The sequence below is a fragment of the Symphalangus syndactylus genome, chromosome 18 (assembly GCF_028878055.3).
Source record: "Symphalangus syndactylus isolate Jambi chromosome 18, NHGRI_mSymSyn1-v2.1_pri, whole genome shotgun sequence".
NCBI classification, from domain to species: domain Eukaryota; kingdom Metazoa; phylum Chordata; class Mammalia; order Primates; family Hylobatidae; genus Symphalangus; species Symphalangus syndactylus.
The window spans coordinates 25,873,434-25,891,454 of record NC_072440.2 but is presented as its reverse complement, the minus strand read 5'-3'; the positions used below and the strand labels follow the sequence as shown (position 1 = coordinate 25,891,454).

The 18,021-nt window shown below is 35.2% G+C and overlaps 1 protein-coding gene across 15 annotated transcripts in view; it reads left to right on the top strand.

The window, feature by feature from the left end:
- Window positions 1-18,021, top strand: part of POLK (DNA polymerase kappa) — a 90,471-nt gene that overhangs the window by 59,138 nt on the left and 13,312 nt on the right. For 14 of the 15 annotated variants that reach the window (XM_063623134.1, XM_063623140.1, XM_063623142.1 and 11 more), the window contains 5 exons: window positions 5,963-6,094; window positions 8,999-9,152; window positions 13,446-13,685; window positions 15,544-15,668; window positions 17,018-17,184. In XM_063623134.1, coding sequence (XP_063479204.1) covers window positions 5,963-6,094; window positions 8,999-9,152; window positions 13,446-13,685; window positions 15,544-15,668; window positions 17,018-17,184 — 818 coding nt within the window. Of the gene's footprint in view, window positions 1-5,962; window positions 6,095-8,998; window positions 9,153-12,792; window positions 12,835-13,445; window positions 13,686-15,543; window positions 15,669-17,017; window positions 17,185-18,021 lie in introns of all 15 variants that reach the window. The other variant, XM_063623133.1, reaches the window with a different exon arrangement.

Here is an 18,021-nt window from a genome sequence, read left to right as displayed (position 1 = left end):
TGAAGAAGAAAGAAAAGGAAATGTTATTCTGAAGTATTAATAGAGATTTTCAAACTGGTCTGCAGGCCAAATCCAGCTTTTTATTGGAACAAAGTCACCCCCATTTATTTATTACTATTGTTGCACTAAAAGAGCAGAGTTCGATAATTGAGTGATCTGCAAAGCCTAAAATGATTACTATCTGGACTTTCACAGAAAAGAAAAGGTTTGCCAACCCTAGTTCTGGAATAACATACTTCGTTAATAGAGTACGTTTAGAATGCAGTTAAATTGTTTTTCCCATGACTTAGAACTTTTGCTTTTCTGATTACTGAGTTGCTCTTCCTTTTTACCACTCTAACCTTAGAAGGTAAAAATGACCAGGATAGCTATGTGTGGCTGAAAGTGTGTTGGAAATTAAAAGTAGCAACTAAAATAGATGAGCTTTGGTAATTAAAAAGTATTAGATAAACAAGAAGAGTTCTTCCCTGTTCCTAACTCCTTCCCATGCCTTAGATAGCTACAAAACTAATTCTTACTGAGTGATTATTTTATTATAAAACTATAATCTGTTTGTTTTTTTATCTCTGCCTCTGTGAGTATGCAGGCAACTGATAACTCTGATTCCAAAACACTGTTTTTTGAAAGGAAACTCGCCTTTCCTACAAATCATCAATAAATATTTCAAAAAATATATTTAATTTTATTAAGATATAACACCATAAATTTATGTATGTTTATGTATGTGTATACATACAAACTTGCTGTAGCCATATTTTTTTTTTTTTTTTTTTTTTTATTATACTTTAGGGTTTTAGGGTACATGTGCACAATGTGCAGGTTTGTTACATATGTATCCATGTGCCATGTTGATTTCCTGCACCCATTAACTCGTCATTTAGCATTAGGTGTATCTCCTAATGCTGTCCCTCCCCCCTCCCCCCACCCCACAACAGTCCCCGGAGCGTGATGTTCCCCTTCCTGTGTCCATGAGTTCTCCTTGTTCAGTTCCCACCTATGAGTGAGAACATGCGGTGTTTGGTTTTTTGTCCTTGCAATAGTTTACTGAGAATGATGTTTTCCAGTTTCATCCATGTCCCTACAAAGGACACGAACTCATCATTTTTTATGGCTGCATAGTATTCCATGGTGTATATGTGCCACATTTTCTTAATCCAGTCTATCGTTGTTGGACATTTGGGTTGGTTCCAACTCTTTGCTATTGTGAATAGTGCCGCAATAAACATACGTGTGCATGTGTCTTTATAGCAGCATGATTTATAGTCCTTTGGGTATATACCCAGTAATGGGATGGCTGGGTCAAATGGTATTTCTAGTTCTAGATCCCTGAGGAATCGCCACACTGACTTCCACAATGGTTGAACTAGTTTACAGTCCCACCAACAGTGTAAAAGTGTTCCTATTTCTCCACATCCTCTCCAGCACCTGTTGTTTCCTGATTTTTTAATGATGGCCATTCTAACTGGTGTGAGATGGTATCTCACTGTGGTTTTGATTTGCATTTCTCTGATGGCCAGTGATGAGGAGCATTTCTTCATGTGTTTTTTGGCTGCATAAATGTCTTCTTTTGAGAAGTGTCTGTTCATGTCCTCTGCCCACTTTTTGATGGGGTTGTTTGTTTTTTTCTTGTAAATTTGTTTGAGTTCATTGTAGATTCTGGATATTAGCCCTTTGTCAGATGAGTAGGTTGCAAAAATTTTCTCCCATTGTGTAGGTTGCCTGTTCACTCTGATGATAGTTTCTTTTGCTGTGCAGAAGCTCTTTAGTTTAATGAGATCCCATTTGTCGATTTTGGCTTTTGTTGCCATTGCTTTTGGTGTTTTAGACATGAAGTCCTTGCCCACGCCTATGTCCTGAATGGTATTGCCTAGGTTTTCTTGTAGGATTTTAATGGTTTTAGGTCTAACATATAAGTCTTTAATCCATCTTGAATTAATTTTTGTATAAGGTGTAAGGAAGGGATCCAGTTGCAGCTTTCTACATATGGCTAGCCAGTTTTCCCAGCACCATTTATTAAATAGGGAATCCTTTCCCCATTTCTTGTTTTTGTCAGGTTTGTCAAAGATCAGATAGTTGTAGCTATGCGGCATCATTTCTGAGGGCTCTGTTCTGTTCCATTGATCTATGTCTCTGTTGTGGTACCAGTACCATGCTGTTTTGGTTACTGTAGCCTTGTAGTATAGTTTAAAGTCAGAGACATAACCAAAAAAGAGAATTTCAGACCAATATCCTTGATGAACATTGATGCAAAAATCCTCAATAAAATACTGGCAAACCGAATCCAGCAGCACATCAAAAAGCTTATCCACCATGATCAAGTGGGCTTCATCCCTGGGATGCAAGGCTGGTTCAACATATGCAAATCAATAAATGTAATCCAGCATATAAACAGAACCAAAGACAAAAACCACATGATTATCTCAATAGATGCAGAAAAGGCCTTTGACAAAATTCAACAACCCTTCATGCTAAAAACTCTCAATAAATTAGGTATTGATGGGACGTATCTCAAAATAATAAGAGCTATCTACAACAAACCCACAGCCAATATCATACTGAATGGGCAAAAACTGGAAGCATTCCCTCTGAAAACTGGCACAAGACAGGGATGCCCTCTCTCACCACTCCTATTCAACATAGTGCTGGAAGTTCTGGCCAGAGCAATCAGGCAGGAGAAGGAAATAAAGGGTATTCAATTAGGAAAAGAGGAAGTCAAATTGTCCCTGTTTGCAGATGACATGATTGTATATCTAGAAAACCCCATTGTCTCAGCCCAAAATCTCCTTAAGCTGATTAGCAACTTCAGCAAAGTTTCAGGATACAAAATTAATGTACAAAAATCACAAGCATTCTTGTACACCAATAACAGACAAACAGAGAGCCAAATCATGAGTGAACTCCCATTCACAATTGCTTCAAAGAGAATAAAATACCTAGGAATCCAACTTACAAGGGATGTGAAGGACCTCTTCAAGGAGAACTACAAACCACTGCTCAATGAAATAAAAGAGGATACAAACAAATGGAAGAACATTCCATGCTCATGGGTTGGAAGAATCAATATCGTGAAAATGGCCATACTGCCCAAGGTAATTTATATATTCAATGCCATCCCCATCAAGCTACCAATGACTTTCTTCACAGAATTGGAAAAAACTACTTTAAAGTTCATATGGAACCAAAAAAGAGCCCGCATCGCCAAGTCAATCCTAAGCCAAAAGAACAAAGCTGGAGGCATCACGCTGTAGCCATATTAAAGCTAAGCCGACTGCTTTTGAAATCTACAAAATATTTTCTTTCCTACAATTTCTGTCCTCCTAAAAATCAGTTATTGTTTCTAAATTCAAAATTACTATTTGTTATATTTAAACAAAGATTACCCCTTTTGTATCTCCTTCACTTATGTATTCTCTTTTGTATGTTGAACAAATAGTTTTCCCTTCTACTAAGCATAACTTTTTGTCCTATTAAACATATGAAAGTATATCTACAAATTAATGGGAGTGATTGTTTGATTATTCCTACTGATAGAATTCTTTTTTGGTGAATTTGATGGATTTTTGAAATGTTCTAACTTGGCACTGAGAGTTGCATATGAGATCCTACAGCAGTTACCTATTGCTGCATAACAGCCTCCCCCAGTATTTAGTGGACAGCCAAAATTTATTTGCTCATGATTCTGTAATTTGAGCAGAGTGCGATGGCGATGGCTCAACCCTGCTCTACCTGGAGTTGGCTAGGGCAATTTAACTGAGGCTAAAAAATCCAAGATGGCTTCATTCACAGGTCTGGCACTTCGACTGAGATTGGAATGGATTCCAGCTTCAGAACTTTCTCCTCTCCATTGTTGCTTCAACATTTAGTAATCTACCCCAAAATATTTACAATGGTTGCTGGATTACAAGAAGCAAAAGCCTAGGTTTCAGAACTCAGTGTCACTTCCCTCACATTATTTTCATCAAGGCAAGTCACATTGCATGAGGAACTAGAACCCACTTTTGATAAGAGTAACTTGTAAAGTATTGTGGCTGTGATCTACAATATACCACAAATCTAAAAGTTAGAGAAATTCTTACTTAAAAGTTTGTCCTCTACTATAGATCTAGCTTTTATGTCAATTATATTAAACTTATTTTCTAAAGCATTGGTTTTGTTTCTAGTGCTATCCACATTTTCTGTTCCAGAACACTGACCTAGGATTAGTATAGTTCTGAGTACTATCAAGATGTTTTAAGTGCCATTTGAAAATCATTAGAGGAAAATTCATATTATTCTGAAATAATCCCTTCATTTGATTCTGTTTTGCCTTTCTTTGAAATTTCACTTGAGATTCCAAATAAGGATTTAATTTGTGATAAAATTTGTTTTATAAATAGTACTGTGGTCTACCACGTTCACATAGACTTTCATCAGATATCATCAACAGGATTTAATAAGCAATATTCTCCTTTTTACTCTCATACTTTTGTAGTTCCATCTCCTAGTCAAAATGTTTTCAGCACAAAAGATAATTAAGCCTTAAAAAAACCCTTAATTTCTAAACTTATTTTAAGCTTTAATCACTTCATTTTGGAGACTTAATTTGACTGACCACATAGTAGACGTTTTATTTTTGTTCTAGATGAAAAGTTTCCAAAATCCCAAATAGAGCAAATTCCAAAAGTTTACTATTATACTATACTATTACTTTCTATAATGTAACATCTATACTATTTGTACTATACTATTATTTTATGACTATTCTATACAACTTACTATACTATTACTTTCATGTAACATAACTCACTATCATCCAAACTTTGATATTCATTCTATAACAAGTATGCCTTAAAACCAATGAAGTTTAGTTAGTAGAAATATAAGAAAATCTTTTTATTAGCACGGTCTTGCTTATACCTGGTATCGCATTATAAATATAGGGATAGTAATGGGAGAGGGTCATGGTATCAAAATACCGTGACAGAATAAGTCAAAACTTGGATTAAAACAGTGGCCTATAATCAGAGAAATGCAAATCAAAACGACAATGAGATACCATCTCACACCAGTTAGAATGGCGATCATTAAAAAGTCAGGAAACAACAGGTGCTGGAGAGGATGTGGAGAAAAAGGAACACTTTTACAGTGTTGGTGGGACTGTAAACTAGTTCAACCATTGTGGAAGTCAGTGTGGCAATTCCTCAGGGATCTAGAACTAGAAATACCATTTGACCCAGCCATTCCATTACTGGGTATATACCCAAAGGATTAGAAATCATGCTGCTATAAAGACACATGCACACGTATGTTTATTGCAGCACTATTCACAATAGTAAAGACTTGGAACTAACCCAAATGTCCAACAATGATAGCCAGAATTAAGAAAATGTGGCACATATTCACCATGGAATACTATGCAGCTATAAAAAATAATGAGTTCATGTCCTTTGTAGGGACATGGATGAAGCCGGAAGCCATCATTCTCAGCAAACTATCACAAGGACAAAAAACCACACACTGCATGTTCTCACTCATAGGTGGGAACTGAACAATGAGAACACATGGACACAGGAAGGGAAACATCACATACCGGGGCCTGTTGTGGGGTGGGGGGAGGGGGGAGGGATAGCATTAGGAGATATACCTAATATTAAATGACGAGTTAATGGGAGCAGCACACCAACATGGCACATGTATACGTATGTAACTAACCTGCACGTCGTGCACATATACCCTAAAACTTAAAGTATAATTAAGAAAAAAGATATGATAGAATGATGACCTTGGGTCATTAATAAAAAACAATGCTTAATACATTCTATTTTTGGAAAAACAAAAAAACAAAAAAAAAAAAACAGTGGCGTATAAATGAAATGTCCTTGAATTGAAAATGCACATATTAATTTGTTTCTTAAGAATGCATTGATCAATATGTCCATTTAGGTTTGTATATTTTTTTTCCATGTGATCAATTTTCTTTCAGTCTACTTCAAATTACCATGCAAGGAGGTTTGGTGTTCGTGCAGCCATGCCAGGATTTATTGCTAAGAGACTGTGCCCACAACTTATAATAGTGCCCCCAAACTTTGACAAATACCAAGCTGTGAGTAAAGAGGTAAGTTAATGTCTCACCCCTACTGTAGGCTTTCACTGAGTTCCTGTCACCTACAGAGTCTCATGTGCAAGTGCCTTAGCACGTAGGATTTGGTCTTAGTTTATCTTTTCAGTCGAGCCTTCTATCACTTCTTCAGCTTCTATATTGAATACTGAGCTGCATATAGCATCCAGAATACATCATTCTTTTTCCCAATTCTTTTCCTTTCCATGCAGTTTTCATTTGCTTAGAAAACTCTTCCCATTTCCTCAAACTTTGAACTGCCTTAATGATAATATTAAATTAAATTTAGCTATTTTTCTTAATGTACAATATACATTTTTTCTAGAACCACATTTTATTTATAACTTACAGAATCTACTCATCATTAATTTCAACCTATTATCTGAATAATTATTTATTAATGTTGTTGAACAGTGACAAAATTCATGTATTTTGATTAGCCTACTTTACTTGCCCCATAATCATTTGCTGTCTAAGAGACTGATAATTGAAAAGGGAGTAATCCATTGCTTTGGAAAGGATCTTTGAAGTAAATTTGATTATTTACTAAAATTGCCAAACTGTCATATGTGAAAACTGCCATTTTTCCTATTTTTCATGACAACTGGTCTATCATGCAGTGCTGGAATTTAATTTTTGAATTAAAATTTTAGACTGCTACGTCAAATACTTTTAGACTGCTATAGTAAAATGTGTTTAAGACTACTGTCTGAATGGAAACACTTAAAAAACTGACCTAATACTTATTAACTCTTTAGTTATACCAGGGGTCTTTAAATTCACCCCTCTTATTTGTATTCCACCTCATTTTCCCTAGAAGTGACACTATTCCAAGTTTAAACACAGGTTTATGCTTTTTTTTTTTTTTCTGTCCAAGGCAGTCTATGACAGCAAGTGCTTTGTGCATATCTCTGAAAAGGTGGTGGAGGAGAGGGGAGCACACCTATATTTGGTTACTGCTTATCTCTTTCGTTGTATTCCTAATTAAAAAGAGATAAAATACTAATCGTAAATACAGCCTTTTAAGAAGTTTTAAAAATCCTACAAAAATTTAGTTAAGAAAAGGTATTTTTTAAAGTTGTACTTTAACTCAGCAAAACTTCTGGCAGTATGCCAGTGAAAACCAAAGTGTTTTTAGTTATTTTAGTCTGGTTATTTATGTAAGTCAGAGAACTCTTCAAATTTGAGCCGGATCTAGCTAGTTTATTTGCAAATAACAAATGAGTTCTTATGTGTAAATGAACTGTAGAACAAATTCATCACTGCCTATGGATACATGAATATTCCTGAATTGGTTAGAAAGTTTAAGAAAAAGCCCTCCCGTTTTTTTTTGAGATTGGGTCTCACCCCATAGCCCAGGCTGGAGTGCTGTGACTCGATCATACCTCACTGTAAGCTTAAACTCTTGAGTTAAGCAATCCTCTGGCCTCAGCCTCCTGAGTAGCTAGACAGGCATGCATCACCACAACCCTACTAATTTTAAAATTTTTTTGCAGAGATAGGGTTTCCCTGTGTTGCTCAGGCTAGGCTTAAACTCCTAGCCTCAAAAAATTATCCTGCCCGGGCCTCCCAAAGTGCTGGGATTACAGGCATGAGCCACCATGCCCAGCTAGCCATTTTTGTTTTATCCAAAATATTGGAGCTTTAAGTGCTTGATTTTTACTGGAATGTCTCTTTTAATTCTTGTAGCAATATCCTATGTAAAGGAAGTTAATACTCAACAGTGTCTCTAGGGAGTACTTCTCATTCAGAATCTTAGTTGGCTGCCAGTTACAGACTTCACAGAGTTTTGTTTTCATTGGAAAGATTCTATTTGAGCACATTATAACAAGAACAAAGCTAATTAAGGCACTCTCTGAGTAAAACTTGGCCAAGTTTATATCACCATTTTCTAAAATTCCCTTTGACTCAGCTGTTCATAATTATATTAAGCTAAAAACCTTTTTATAAAATAAGAAACAGTTTTCTTATGATACAGTAGACAGTTTTAAAAGCTAAATGGAAGCATAACATAATTCAGCAAATATGTTTTCTAATATACATTTTTTTTTGAGGCAGGGTCTCACTCTGTCACCCAAGCTGGAAAATACTACGCATACTATTTTGACAACCATTGCCTCTAACTACAGCTAATACTTAAGTGGTTAGAAGAAAAAGTAATAGTTTTATGTAGTAACACTATCTTATATAAAAGGCATTTCTGAATTACAGCAACTGTAATTCTAATCTTTATATATATTTCTTTTATCCTAAGATGTTACTCCAGACTTTTCCCCATCATTTAAGGTAATCATGGAGTACACTATGGATTGTCATTTTCTTCCATTCCAGATCTTAATAAGTAATAGGAAATGGAAAACATTCATTTTCCTGTATGGATTAATGCATTAATTAATGTTAAGTGGACTTTTATGTGCGTGTTATAATTAATTGAAATATTTTCTAAAGCAACATAGTACCTTTATATAAGATTTTTCCTTTTTAAAATGAACCAAAAACAATAAATCACAAAAGGCAGGAGGGAATAGAATCCTATCATTCCCACTTCAGCTTCTGATGAGCTACCTAAAACCTTAACCATTTTTTTGCATGGGCCTACCAGATAATGTTGTGATTTATTTGAATTGCTTATTATAACTAGATATAGATAGCTAAATAGAGATTATATCAAATGAAGCTATTTTGTGGTTTTCTGCCTTCATGGTCTATTTTAATACAAAAGGAAAATTTGGAAATATTCCCTGGTAGTGGATTATTTATTCCTTAAATCCATGAGCTGTTGACTGCAGGATTGTTACTGTAGTTGCAAACTAAGAATATTAACATTTCTTATCAGCTACATATGACAGAAGAATTTTGCTATCACAGCAAAATTTAAACTTTTTTTTGTTTCCTTTGAAGGTTAAGGAAATACTTGCTGATTATGATCCCAATTTTATGGCCATGAGTCTTGATGAAGCCTACTTGAATATAACAAAGCACTTAGAAGAAAGACAAAATTGGCCTGAGGATAAAAGAAGGTATTTCATCAAAATGGGAAACTCTGTAGAAAATGGTAAGCACCTTACTAAGACTATCAAACCAAGAAGCAGTGAAAAAAAAAACCCACTACTCTTTGAATTAATCCAATTAATTTATTAGCCTGTATAGGTAGAAAGAATAGATGTACTTTTATAAAAATGTAAAATCAGAAAATTTAAAAAATGCCAGTGGGTTTTCTGAGTTAAACATGTAGAATATAACATAAACAAAATGTGATTGTTAAATCTCTAAGCTTAAGAGTCCGCAGAGTCCCTGAACAAAGTAATTTTATAGCAGTTATTTTCATAAGGTCTAACTAACAAAGAGTTTGGATGGCATTGAAGCTGAGGAAGTTATCTGTTTAAAGCGGCCTTTTGTTGTTAGAAAAGACTAGCCTCAAACATATCAAAACATTGGACGATTCTATTTTTCTTCATTTTCCTAATTTTCTATAATCTAATTATTATAGAAATTATGACTGTTTTTAGCTCTGCCAAAATTAATGACTTCCCACTCCCTTCTTTGCTTTAGACTTTATAATTTCAAGACTCCAGGGTTTTAAAAAAAAAATAATCCCTTTATGACCTATCCAAAAGCAATGCCAAGAAACATGCAGATATTACACATACTGCTTTCAACATTTTGTCAAAGGTATGATTATGTCTGAGATGTCCTGGACCCCGGAACAAAGTTCACCTGGATGAAAAAGTGACACAGAAGGGTTTGCTCACAACCCACAGGAACATTTCATGTGCACAACTCATTGCTTCAGACGGGCCAGGCAGTGCTGGGGAGACCTGTTTGTAACTTTCCCTGAAGCAAAAATGGTAGATCCACAATGACATTAATCTAACTCACATTATTTGTGACTCACATCATTTGGAGCAAGTTTAATATGGGCACCAAATACAACTTCATTACCTTATTTAAAGTCCTAAGGGATAGCTCTCTCTTTTCTTTTATAGGAACATTAAACAATAATCATCATTTCTGGACACAGAGGCACAGAGCAAAAGGTTTTCCTTATTTGGTGTAACTTTATTGTTTGAGGATGTGGTACATAAAGCCTGATGTCACTTTGTATAAAATCTTACTTTATTAATTCCTTACTTTCACAAGAGAATGAGGGAAAATCATTAAATAATTATGTCAAAGCATCTCCTGAGGGCCTCCCATAACAATTACTTGCATGATATGTTTTAAAATTTTTACATTGGGATTAAAGTAAATGTTTTCATTTTCTACTAATTTTTTTTCTTTTTTTTGAGATAGGGTCTCACTCTGTTACCCAGGCTGGAGTGCGGTGATGTGGTCTCAGCTCACTGCAACCTCCGCCTCCTGGGTTCAAGCAGTTCTCCTGCCTCAGCCTCCCTAGTATCTGGGATTAGAGGCGTGTGCCACCACACCCAACTAATTTTTTGTATTTTTAGTAGACATGGGGTTTCACCATGTTGGCCAGGCTGGTCTCAAACTCCTGACCTCAGGTGATCTGCCCGCCTCAGCCTCCCAAAGTGCTGGGATTATAGGCATGAGCCACCACACCCGGCCTACTAATGTTCTTTTCATTTATTATAATGTCCAAACTCACTATGAGTATGTGAATTTTTAATATCTATTGCTTTTGACATATTTACTTGTATATTGCCCTCTTCATGTATTTTCATATTCTTAAGCAATTGGAATAGTTAAACTTTTCTTCTCATGTATAAATACCTGTGGGCTGGACTTTCAGGCGTGTCTCACCTCACGTCATGCCATGGGAAATTGTCAATAGTGCATTGGAACTGTGGCAGGCAATTGATATATCTTCCTCTAAAGTCCAAGACTTTTTTTGCTGTTTCCCCATTTTCTAAAAGGTGTTTGTCTTTGGAAATATATTGCTAACTACCGTCTCTACATACAAATAAAATAATAATTTTTTAAATGTTTATTCTTCCATGTAAATCTGGATGGTGAGTGCCAGATAATATAAGAAACTGAAATACCATATACTTTTTAGCACTTGTCTTCCAAATGAAATGCTTTAATCCTAGTGTTACATTCTGATTACCTTAGTTATGAGAATTATAAAGATGTTTCTGTCACAAAGCAAATAAGAAACTACTTCAGCTGTTAGTTACACAGCCAGGCCTCACAGAAAAGTAGAAAGTAGTTCAGATTGAAAAGGTACCTGAACATTCTGCAGCAGCTCTGATAATGTGCTAGAAGGCAGCATTCTTTGCTTCCTGCTGTATAGTTCTGCTCTCACAATGGCTCACCTGAGGGCAGGGTGGTAGAGGCATGAGGTACAAAACATGGCATAAAAATCTCTGCAGAATGGATTTATGAATGTGACAGATAACTTACTTGGTTTGCAGTTTTTCTGTAGCTTTCTTTACCTTGACTTCTACCCATCCAGATGGGGAAAAGGCTCCAGGTAGATACCATTTCAACTGTTTCACAGTCTTTATTTTTTTTTTATTTATTTATTTATTTATTTATTTATTTATTTATTTATTTATTTGAGATGGAGTCTCACTCTGTCACCAAGGCTGGAGTACAGTGGCACGATCTCAGCTCACTGCAACCTCTGCCTCCTGGGTTGAAGTAATTCTCCTGCCCCAGCCTCCCAAGTAGCTGTGCGCCACCATTCCTGGCTCATTTTTGTATTTTTAGTAGAGATGGGGTTTTGCCATGTTAGCCAGGCTGGTCTCGAACTCCTGACCTCAGGTGATCCTCCCACCTCAGCTTCCCAAAGTGCTGTGATTACAGACGTGAGCCACCTTGCCTGGCCTGTTTCCCCTCTGAATTGTTCTACATTTTAAAACCAGAATATTAAAAAATGACAGGAACTGAAGCACATAAATATCAGCTAATGTAAGTTTGAAAATAAGGCTTATTGGCGAGGCAAGGTGGTTCACATTTATAATCCTAGCACTTTAGGAGGCTGAGGCAGGAGGATCAGTTGAGGCCAGGAGTTTGAGACCACCCTGGGCAAGATTGTGAAACCCTATCTTTACCAAAAAATTATAAAATTAGCTAAGTGTGATGGCTTGCACCTGTAGTCCTAGCTACACTCCAGCCTGGGCAAGAGGGAGACCCTGTCTCAGAAAAAAAAAAAAAGAAAAGAAAGAGAGAAAGAAAATAGGCTTATTGTGTATGTGGCCTGAGAATTCAGATTTGGAAAACATCTGACTGAATTAACATCTATGACTTAATTCACACTACATATTTTAAATTTTTAAATTAATCAGATGTCTGTCTTATTTATTTTATATTATCTTTAAAATTTTTTCCTAAACAGCCAAATTCATTTTTCAAGTAATATACATTCATATGCATCTTAAAACTAGAAATTTAATTTTTGCTTCTGCATTTACCTTAATTTGGAAAATATTTATATGTAATAAAATTACGAGATGGGATCAGAAAGCTTTGTTGCTAACCTTGGTTGTTATAAATACATTTAAATGTATTTCTTCTACATTAAGCCAAGAAAACAGGCTTTAATAGATTTGTTCATGGAGACATTTTTAGTATCAGTATAGATTTAAGTATATTTTACAGTCCATTTGTGAAAAATATAAATATAAAGAGGTAATAACCAGATTGGTATTTTTACTTTACTTTGTAATAATAGTTATAGCCTATTAATAATAACGTCTCTTTTTCTTAAACTTGGATTATCCAATCAGACCTTAAGAATTTGTATATTCAAAGAAGCATAACTTTCACAGGTAATTTCTATTTATTTCAAATGTGCCCTTAGTCAAAGTGATACTTTATAAACAAGCAAATCAAAATTAAAATCAGCATTTGAAAGAAGAAAATTCAGATTATTTTAACGTCTAAAAGGTTTCTTCCATAAATGAAGAAAAGTTAAGTGTTTTTCCTTCCAAAAACACAACATTTTCAGGTATAATTATTATATATTGTTTATTATATTCTTAATTCTAATTTTCGAAGATTCTTTTCCTTCCTAAAGAAGAATAAAGAAAAGATTTCCTTTTTTTTTTTTTGAAGAAAAAGGTAATGTGAACTGAAACCTAATTCTGAATTTCAATTAATTTAGGTACGAACATTAGTGAGTTTTACATAGTATATTTCCTTTTAATATTTATACTGTGGAAATGGATAATAGTCTTTTTAAGAAAAATTCATAATCAGTGTTCTCTTTAATGGTTATAAAACATTAAATGATAAATGATGGCATTTCTGATCTTGGATCCTAGAAACTAAACTAAACTAGATTTTTGTTTTTGTCTTCAGAAATAATGTAGGGAAACCTAACTTATGAAGTATATACTTCTTAAAATCAAGGTGAGTTATTTTCCTGTTTATGATTTAGATAATCCAGGAAAGGAAGTTAATAAACTGAGTGAGCATGAACGATCCATCTCTCCACTACTTTTTGAAGAGAGTCCTTCTGATTTGCAGCCCCCAGGAGATCCTTTCCAAGTGAACTTTGAAGAACAAAACAATCCTCAAATACTCCAAAACTCAGTTGTTTTTGGAACATCAGCCGAGGAAGTGGTAAAGGAAATTCGTTTCAGAATTGAGCAGAAAACAACACTGACAGCCAGTGCAGGTATTTAAAAGGGTATTGATGGCCACTGTAGTTATAATTTTCAGACTGGCTAATTCAAATGTAATATTAGTAATATTAGTAGTTTCTCATTATAAAGTATATAGTAACATTTTACTTATCTAGTGTTTCACTCAACTTCTAACAACTTTACCTATTCAGAATAGCTGTGAACCTAGTAATTAAATTTGAATTAAGCAGACTATGAGCCTGAAGAAAAAAAGATTTTACGTTTCTTTCTTTTTTCTTTTTTTTCTTTTTGAGAAAGAAAAACCTGCTCTGTCGCCCAGGTTGGAGTGCAGTGGGGCGATCTCATTCAGCTTACTGCAACCTCTGCCTCCTGGGTTCAAGCAATTCTCCTGCCTCAGCCTCCCAAGTAGGTGGGACTACAGGCACGTGCCACCATGCCCAGCTAATTTTTTGTGTTTTCAAAAGAGACGGTGTTACACCGTGTTAGCCAGGATGGTCTCCATCTCCTGACCTCATGATCCGCCCACCTTGGCCTCCCAAAGTGCTGGGATTACAGGCGTGATCCACCGCGCCCAACCCATAAATTTCATATAGCTATCTTTTTCTAGCACAAAATATATTTTTATTGGTTTCGCACGTAATAACTTGATTATTAGTTTTTCCTTGGGAGACTTCAATCTTGTCCAAGATTACATTGCAGGAGAGAACCCAGACGGCCACAAGGTAGGAGACAAAAGAAATACTAACTAGCAACATAGCAGTCCAGGACTATCTGGTAAAAGGAAAAACAAATTTACGTATGTTGATAACCCATGAGGCCATCACTGTCTCTTAGCATAATAACTGTTATTCATAATGAGGACCCTGAACTATCTTGTAAAAGCCATATTGTGATTAGGTAAATCTTTTCTTTCTACACCAAAGCATGAGAATGAATAATGCGTTTTAGGAAGATCTATATAACAATTGAAATGAACTGTTTAATGAATATATTTGAATATACCTATTTCAAATTATCTTAATCAGGACTCCTAGAAATTGTGAAACATCTTTCTGAAAAATAGTAATTTGTTTTGTGAATAACATAAAAATGATACACCATCTAATTATCATTATTTTAAATATACGGTAACCAGAATCTTTGATTTTTTGCTTTATGTGGATAATCTACGCAAAAGACATTTTCAAAGATCAAACATCCACCCTAAATTATATTCTGTATCTTTTCTTAGAGATAGATATAGAACCACTATAAAAACAATCTGGGCTGGGCGCGATGGCTCACGCCTGTAATCCCAGCACTTTGGGAGGCCGAAGCTGGTGGACTACCTGAGGTCAGGAGTTTGAGACCAGCCTGACCAATATGGTGAAACCCCCATCTCTACTAAAAATACAAAAATTAGCCAGGCATGGTGTTGCGTGCCTCTAATCCCAGCTACTTGGGAGGCTGAGACAGGAGAATCGCTTGAACCCAGGAGGCGGAGGTTGCAGTGAGCCAAGATCACGCCATTGCACTCCAGCCTGGGCGACAGAGCAAGACTCCATCTGAAAAAAAAAAAAAAATCTGTATTCCTACTAAAGGTAGTAAGTAAACTAATAATAACACTTAATATTGCTTAGCTCAGAAATTACTCTTACATTTTAAAATATCATGGAGAATTAAATATTTCTTATTTTTGCTGCCCCAATGACTATAACTAGTACAATTTCTTTTCCTAAAACCATAGCAAGCCCTGGGGAGACAGATGGTAATCAAATGTTATTTTTAAAGTAGCATTATATATCATTTGGGATTTTTTGCAATTAAATTTTTTTTTTCTGTTTTGTTATTGCATATTTAAAAGTCATACATATCAACTTCTTTGAGTCATCAGAGTATTCTTCTTTTAAGGCATTGCCCCAAATACAATGTTAGCAAAAGTATGCAGTGATAAGAATAAACCAAATGGACAATACCAAATTCTTCCCAATAGACAAGCTGTGATGGACTTCATCAAGGATTTACCCATTAGAAAGGTAAGATTTTTACATAAAGTTTATTTATATATGTACTCTGAATTCTGTAGAGATACTATATAGGCCACTAGTTAATCATTCTTTGCTTAAAAGTTTTAAAATAATAGATAACAAGCAAGAACTATAATGGGTGATTGAATTTGGACTTGAAGAAACCTTTCTATGAAACCATAAAATTGAGATTTAGCTTATTTGCTATAAACTTTTAAGAAAGTAATAATCACAGATTTTTAAGTGAACTCCTGCCAAGGAGAAGGGAAATTAAAAGAATATTTCTAACAGTCCTTTCATCTGTAACTTAGTGCTATCTTAGTTCTAAAGTCCACATTGCTGCTAGATTAATGGGCATGATGCTTCAAAGAGATTTAGAATTTTAATTGTTTTTGACAGAGAATAAACCAAAATATTTTGCCATTTTTAAAATGGTAAAATTATCCCTCAGGGGTTCCAGAAAGTGTATACTTTATTATTTTTTAGAGCTTCTAGATTTTTCTGCGTATATACACTTTTTTTCAGTAATTGCACTATATACTACTGTATATGATGTTCTAGGACTTGCTTTTCTCATTCAACATAATGTACATGAATGAATTTAAATATTTTTCAATGCTTAGTATGTAATATGTAATGATTACTGACTAGTATATGTAAGGAGTAGCTGCAAAGCAGTGTTTTCCAATATGTTTTTCAAGTATGGATAGGTATTCCCTTTAAAAAGGTTCTGGGGTCAGATACCTTTAGAGTGTACTATTGATGTGTCACTATGCATATTAATATATTAAAAATTCATAAATCTTGGAATAAAAAGTTTCACTTAAATTTATTAATCCCACCATTCCCCAAGTTTATATGACAACAGCACTCCTTTTTTAATGCCTTTTGAAATTCCATGAAATGCTAGTTTAGTAAATGTGGTCAAAAAGTAATTAAAGCAGTTTTCTTGCATGACTTCTGAAGATAGTCACATTATTCATACCTTTTATCGATGATAAAAGATATAATGAGCACTTTGGGAGGCCAGGGTGGGCGCATCACCTGAGGTCAGGAGTTCGAGACCAGCCTGACCAACATGAAGAAACCCCATCTCTACTAAAAGTACAAAATTAGCCGGGTATGGTGGCGCATGTCTGTAATCCCAGCTACTCAGGAGGCTAAGGCAGGAGAATCGCTTGAACAACCCTGGAGGTGGAGGTTGTGGTGAGCCAACTTGACACCACTGCACTCCAGCTTGGGCAACAAGAGCGAGACTCCATCTCAAAAAAAAAAAAAAAAAAGTGTAATGAGGTTGTAATCTCAATTTTTAGCTTCACTTTAAAATCTATTAATAATAAATATTGATTCTTTTCTAGGTTTCTGGAATAGGAAAAGTTACAGAGAAAATGTTAAAGGCCCTTGGAATTATTACATGTACAGAACTTTACCAACAGAGGGCATTGCTCTCTCTCCTTTTCTCTGAAACATCTTGGCATTATTTCCTTCATATCTCCTTGGGTCTAGGTCCAACACACCTGACAAGGTATCTATATGTATTGTCATTCTGCTTTTTCTTTAGCATTTGCTGCAATATCAGTTTTAACCATTGAGATGAGGCTATGTGGATAACATGTTTTAAAATTCTTTTAGGCTAGTTTAATTCAAAATATAATGTTTGAATTAGAGTCAACAGATTGGATGTAGGAGGAAAGAAAAGAAGAATAAAGAATCACCCCTAGGTTGTGGTGTCAGTGGTTAGGTAGAGAGACAAGAGGAATGATAGTTAGTTTATTTTTTATCCCAACTTGTTCTTTGTTCAGAACCTAAGAGAAATGCCAGTAGTCGGGTTGTTGTGGAAAGAAAGATGGCCGTATTCCATAATTCACCCTTTAAGGAAGGAGATGTAATGATTCTTTGAAAGCTTTAAACTGCATTGCTTTTCTTTTCCGGATTCATTTATTCAGTACTGACTACTTTACTTTGTGTTAGGTACTATTCTAGGCACTGTGGGTAACAGCAGCGAATAGGACAAATTCTTGCCCTCATGGAGTTTACAGACTAGTGTGAGAGATAGAAAATAACCAAATAAACAAATGAAGAAAGTAAAGCAGAGTGAGGGTATAGAAAATGACTGGGGGGTAAGTGTGAGGGTTAGCAACCATCATCCAAAGGCGGAGAAACCTGAGGGAGCCAGCCATGCAAAGGCTGGAAGAGGGAACAGCTGGAGGAAATACCCTGGGTTTTCTTCCCTGCCACTCTTTCATCTAGGTCTTAAAAGGAGGAACCCTAGAGGTAGAAGGTAAATTGTTGTGGGATAGTAGATGAAACGAAGGAAATTTTAAAAGACTGAGAATCGTGGAAGTCAACTCTGGGCACTATT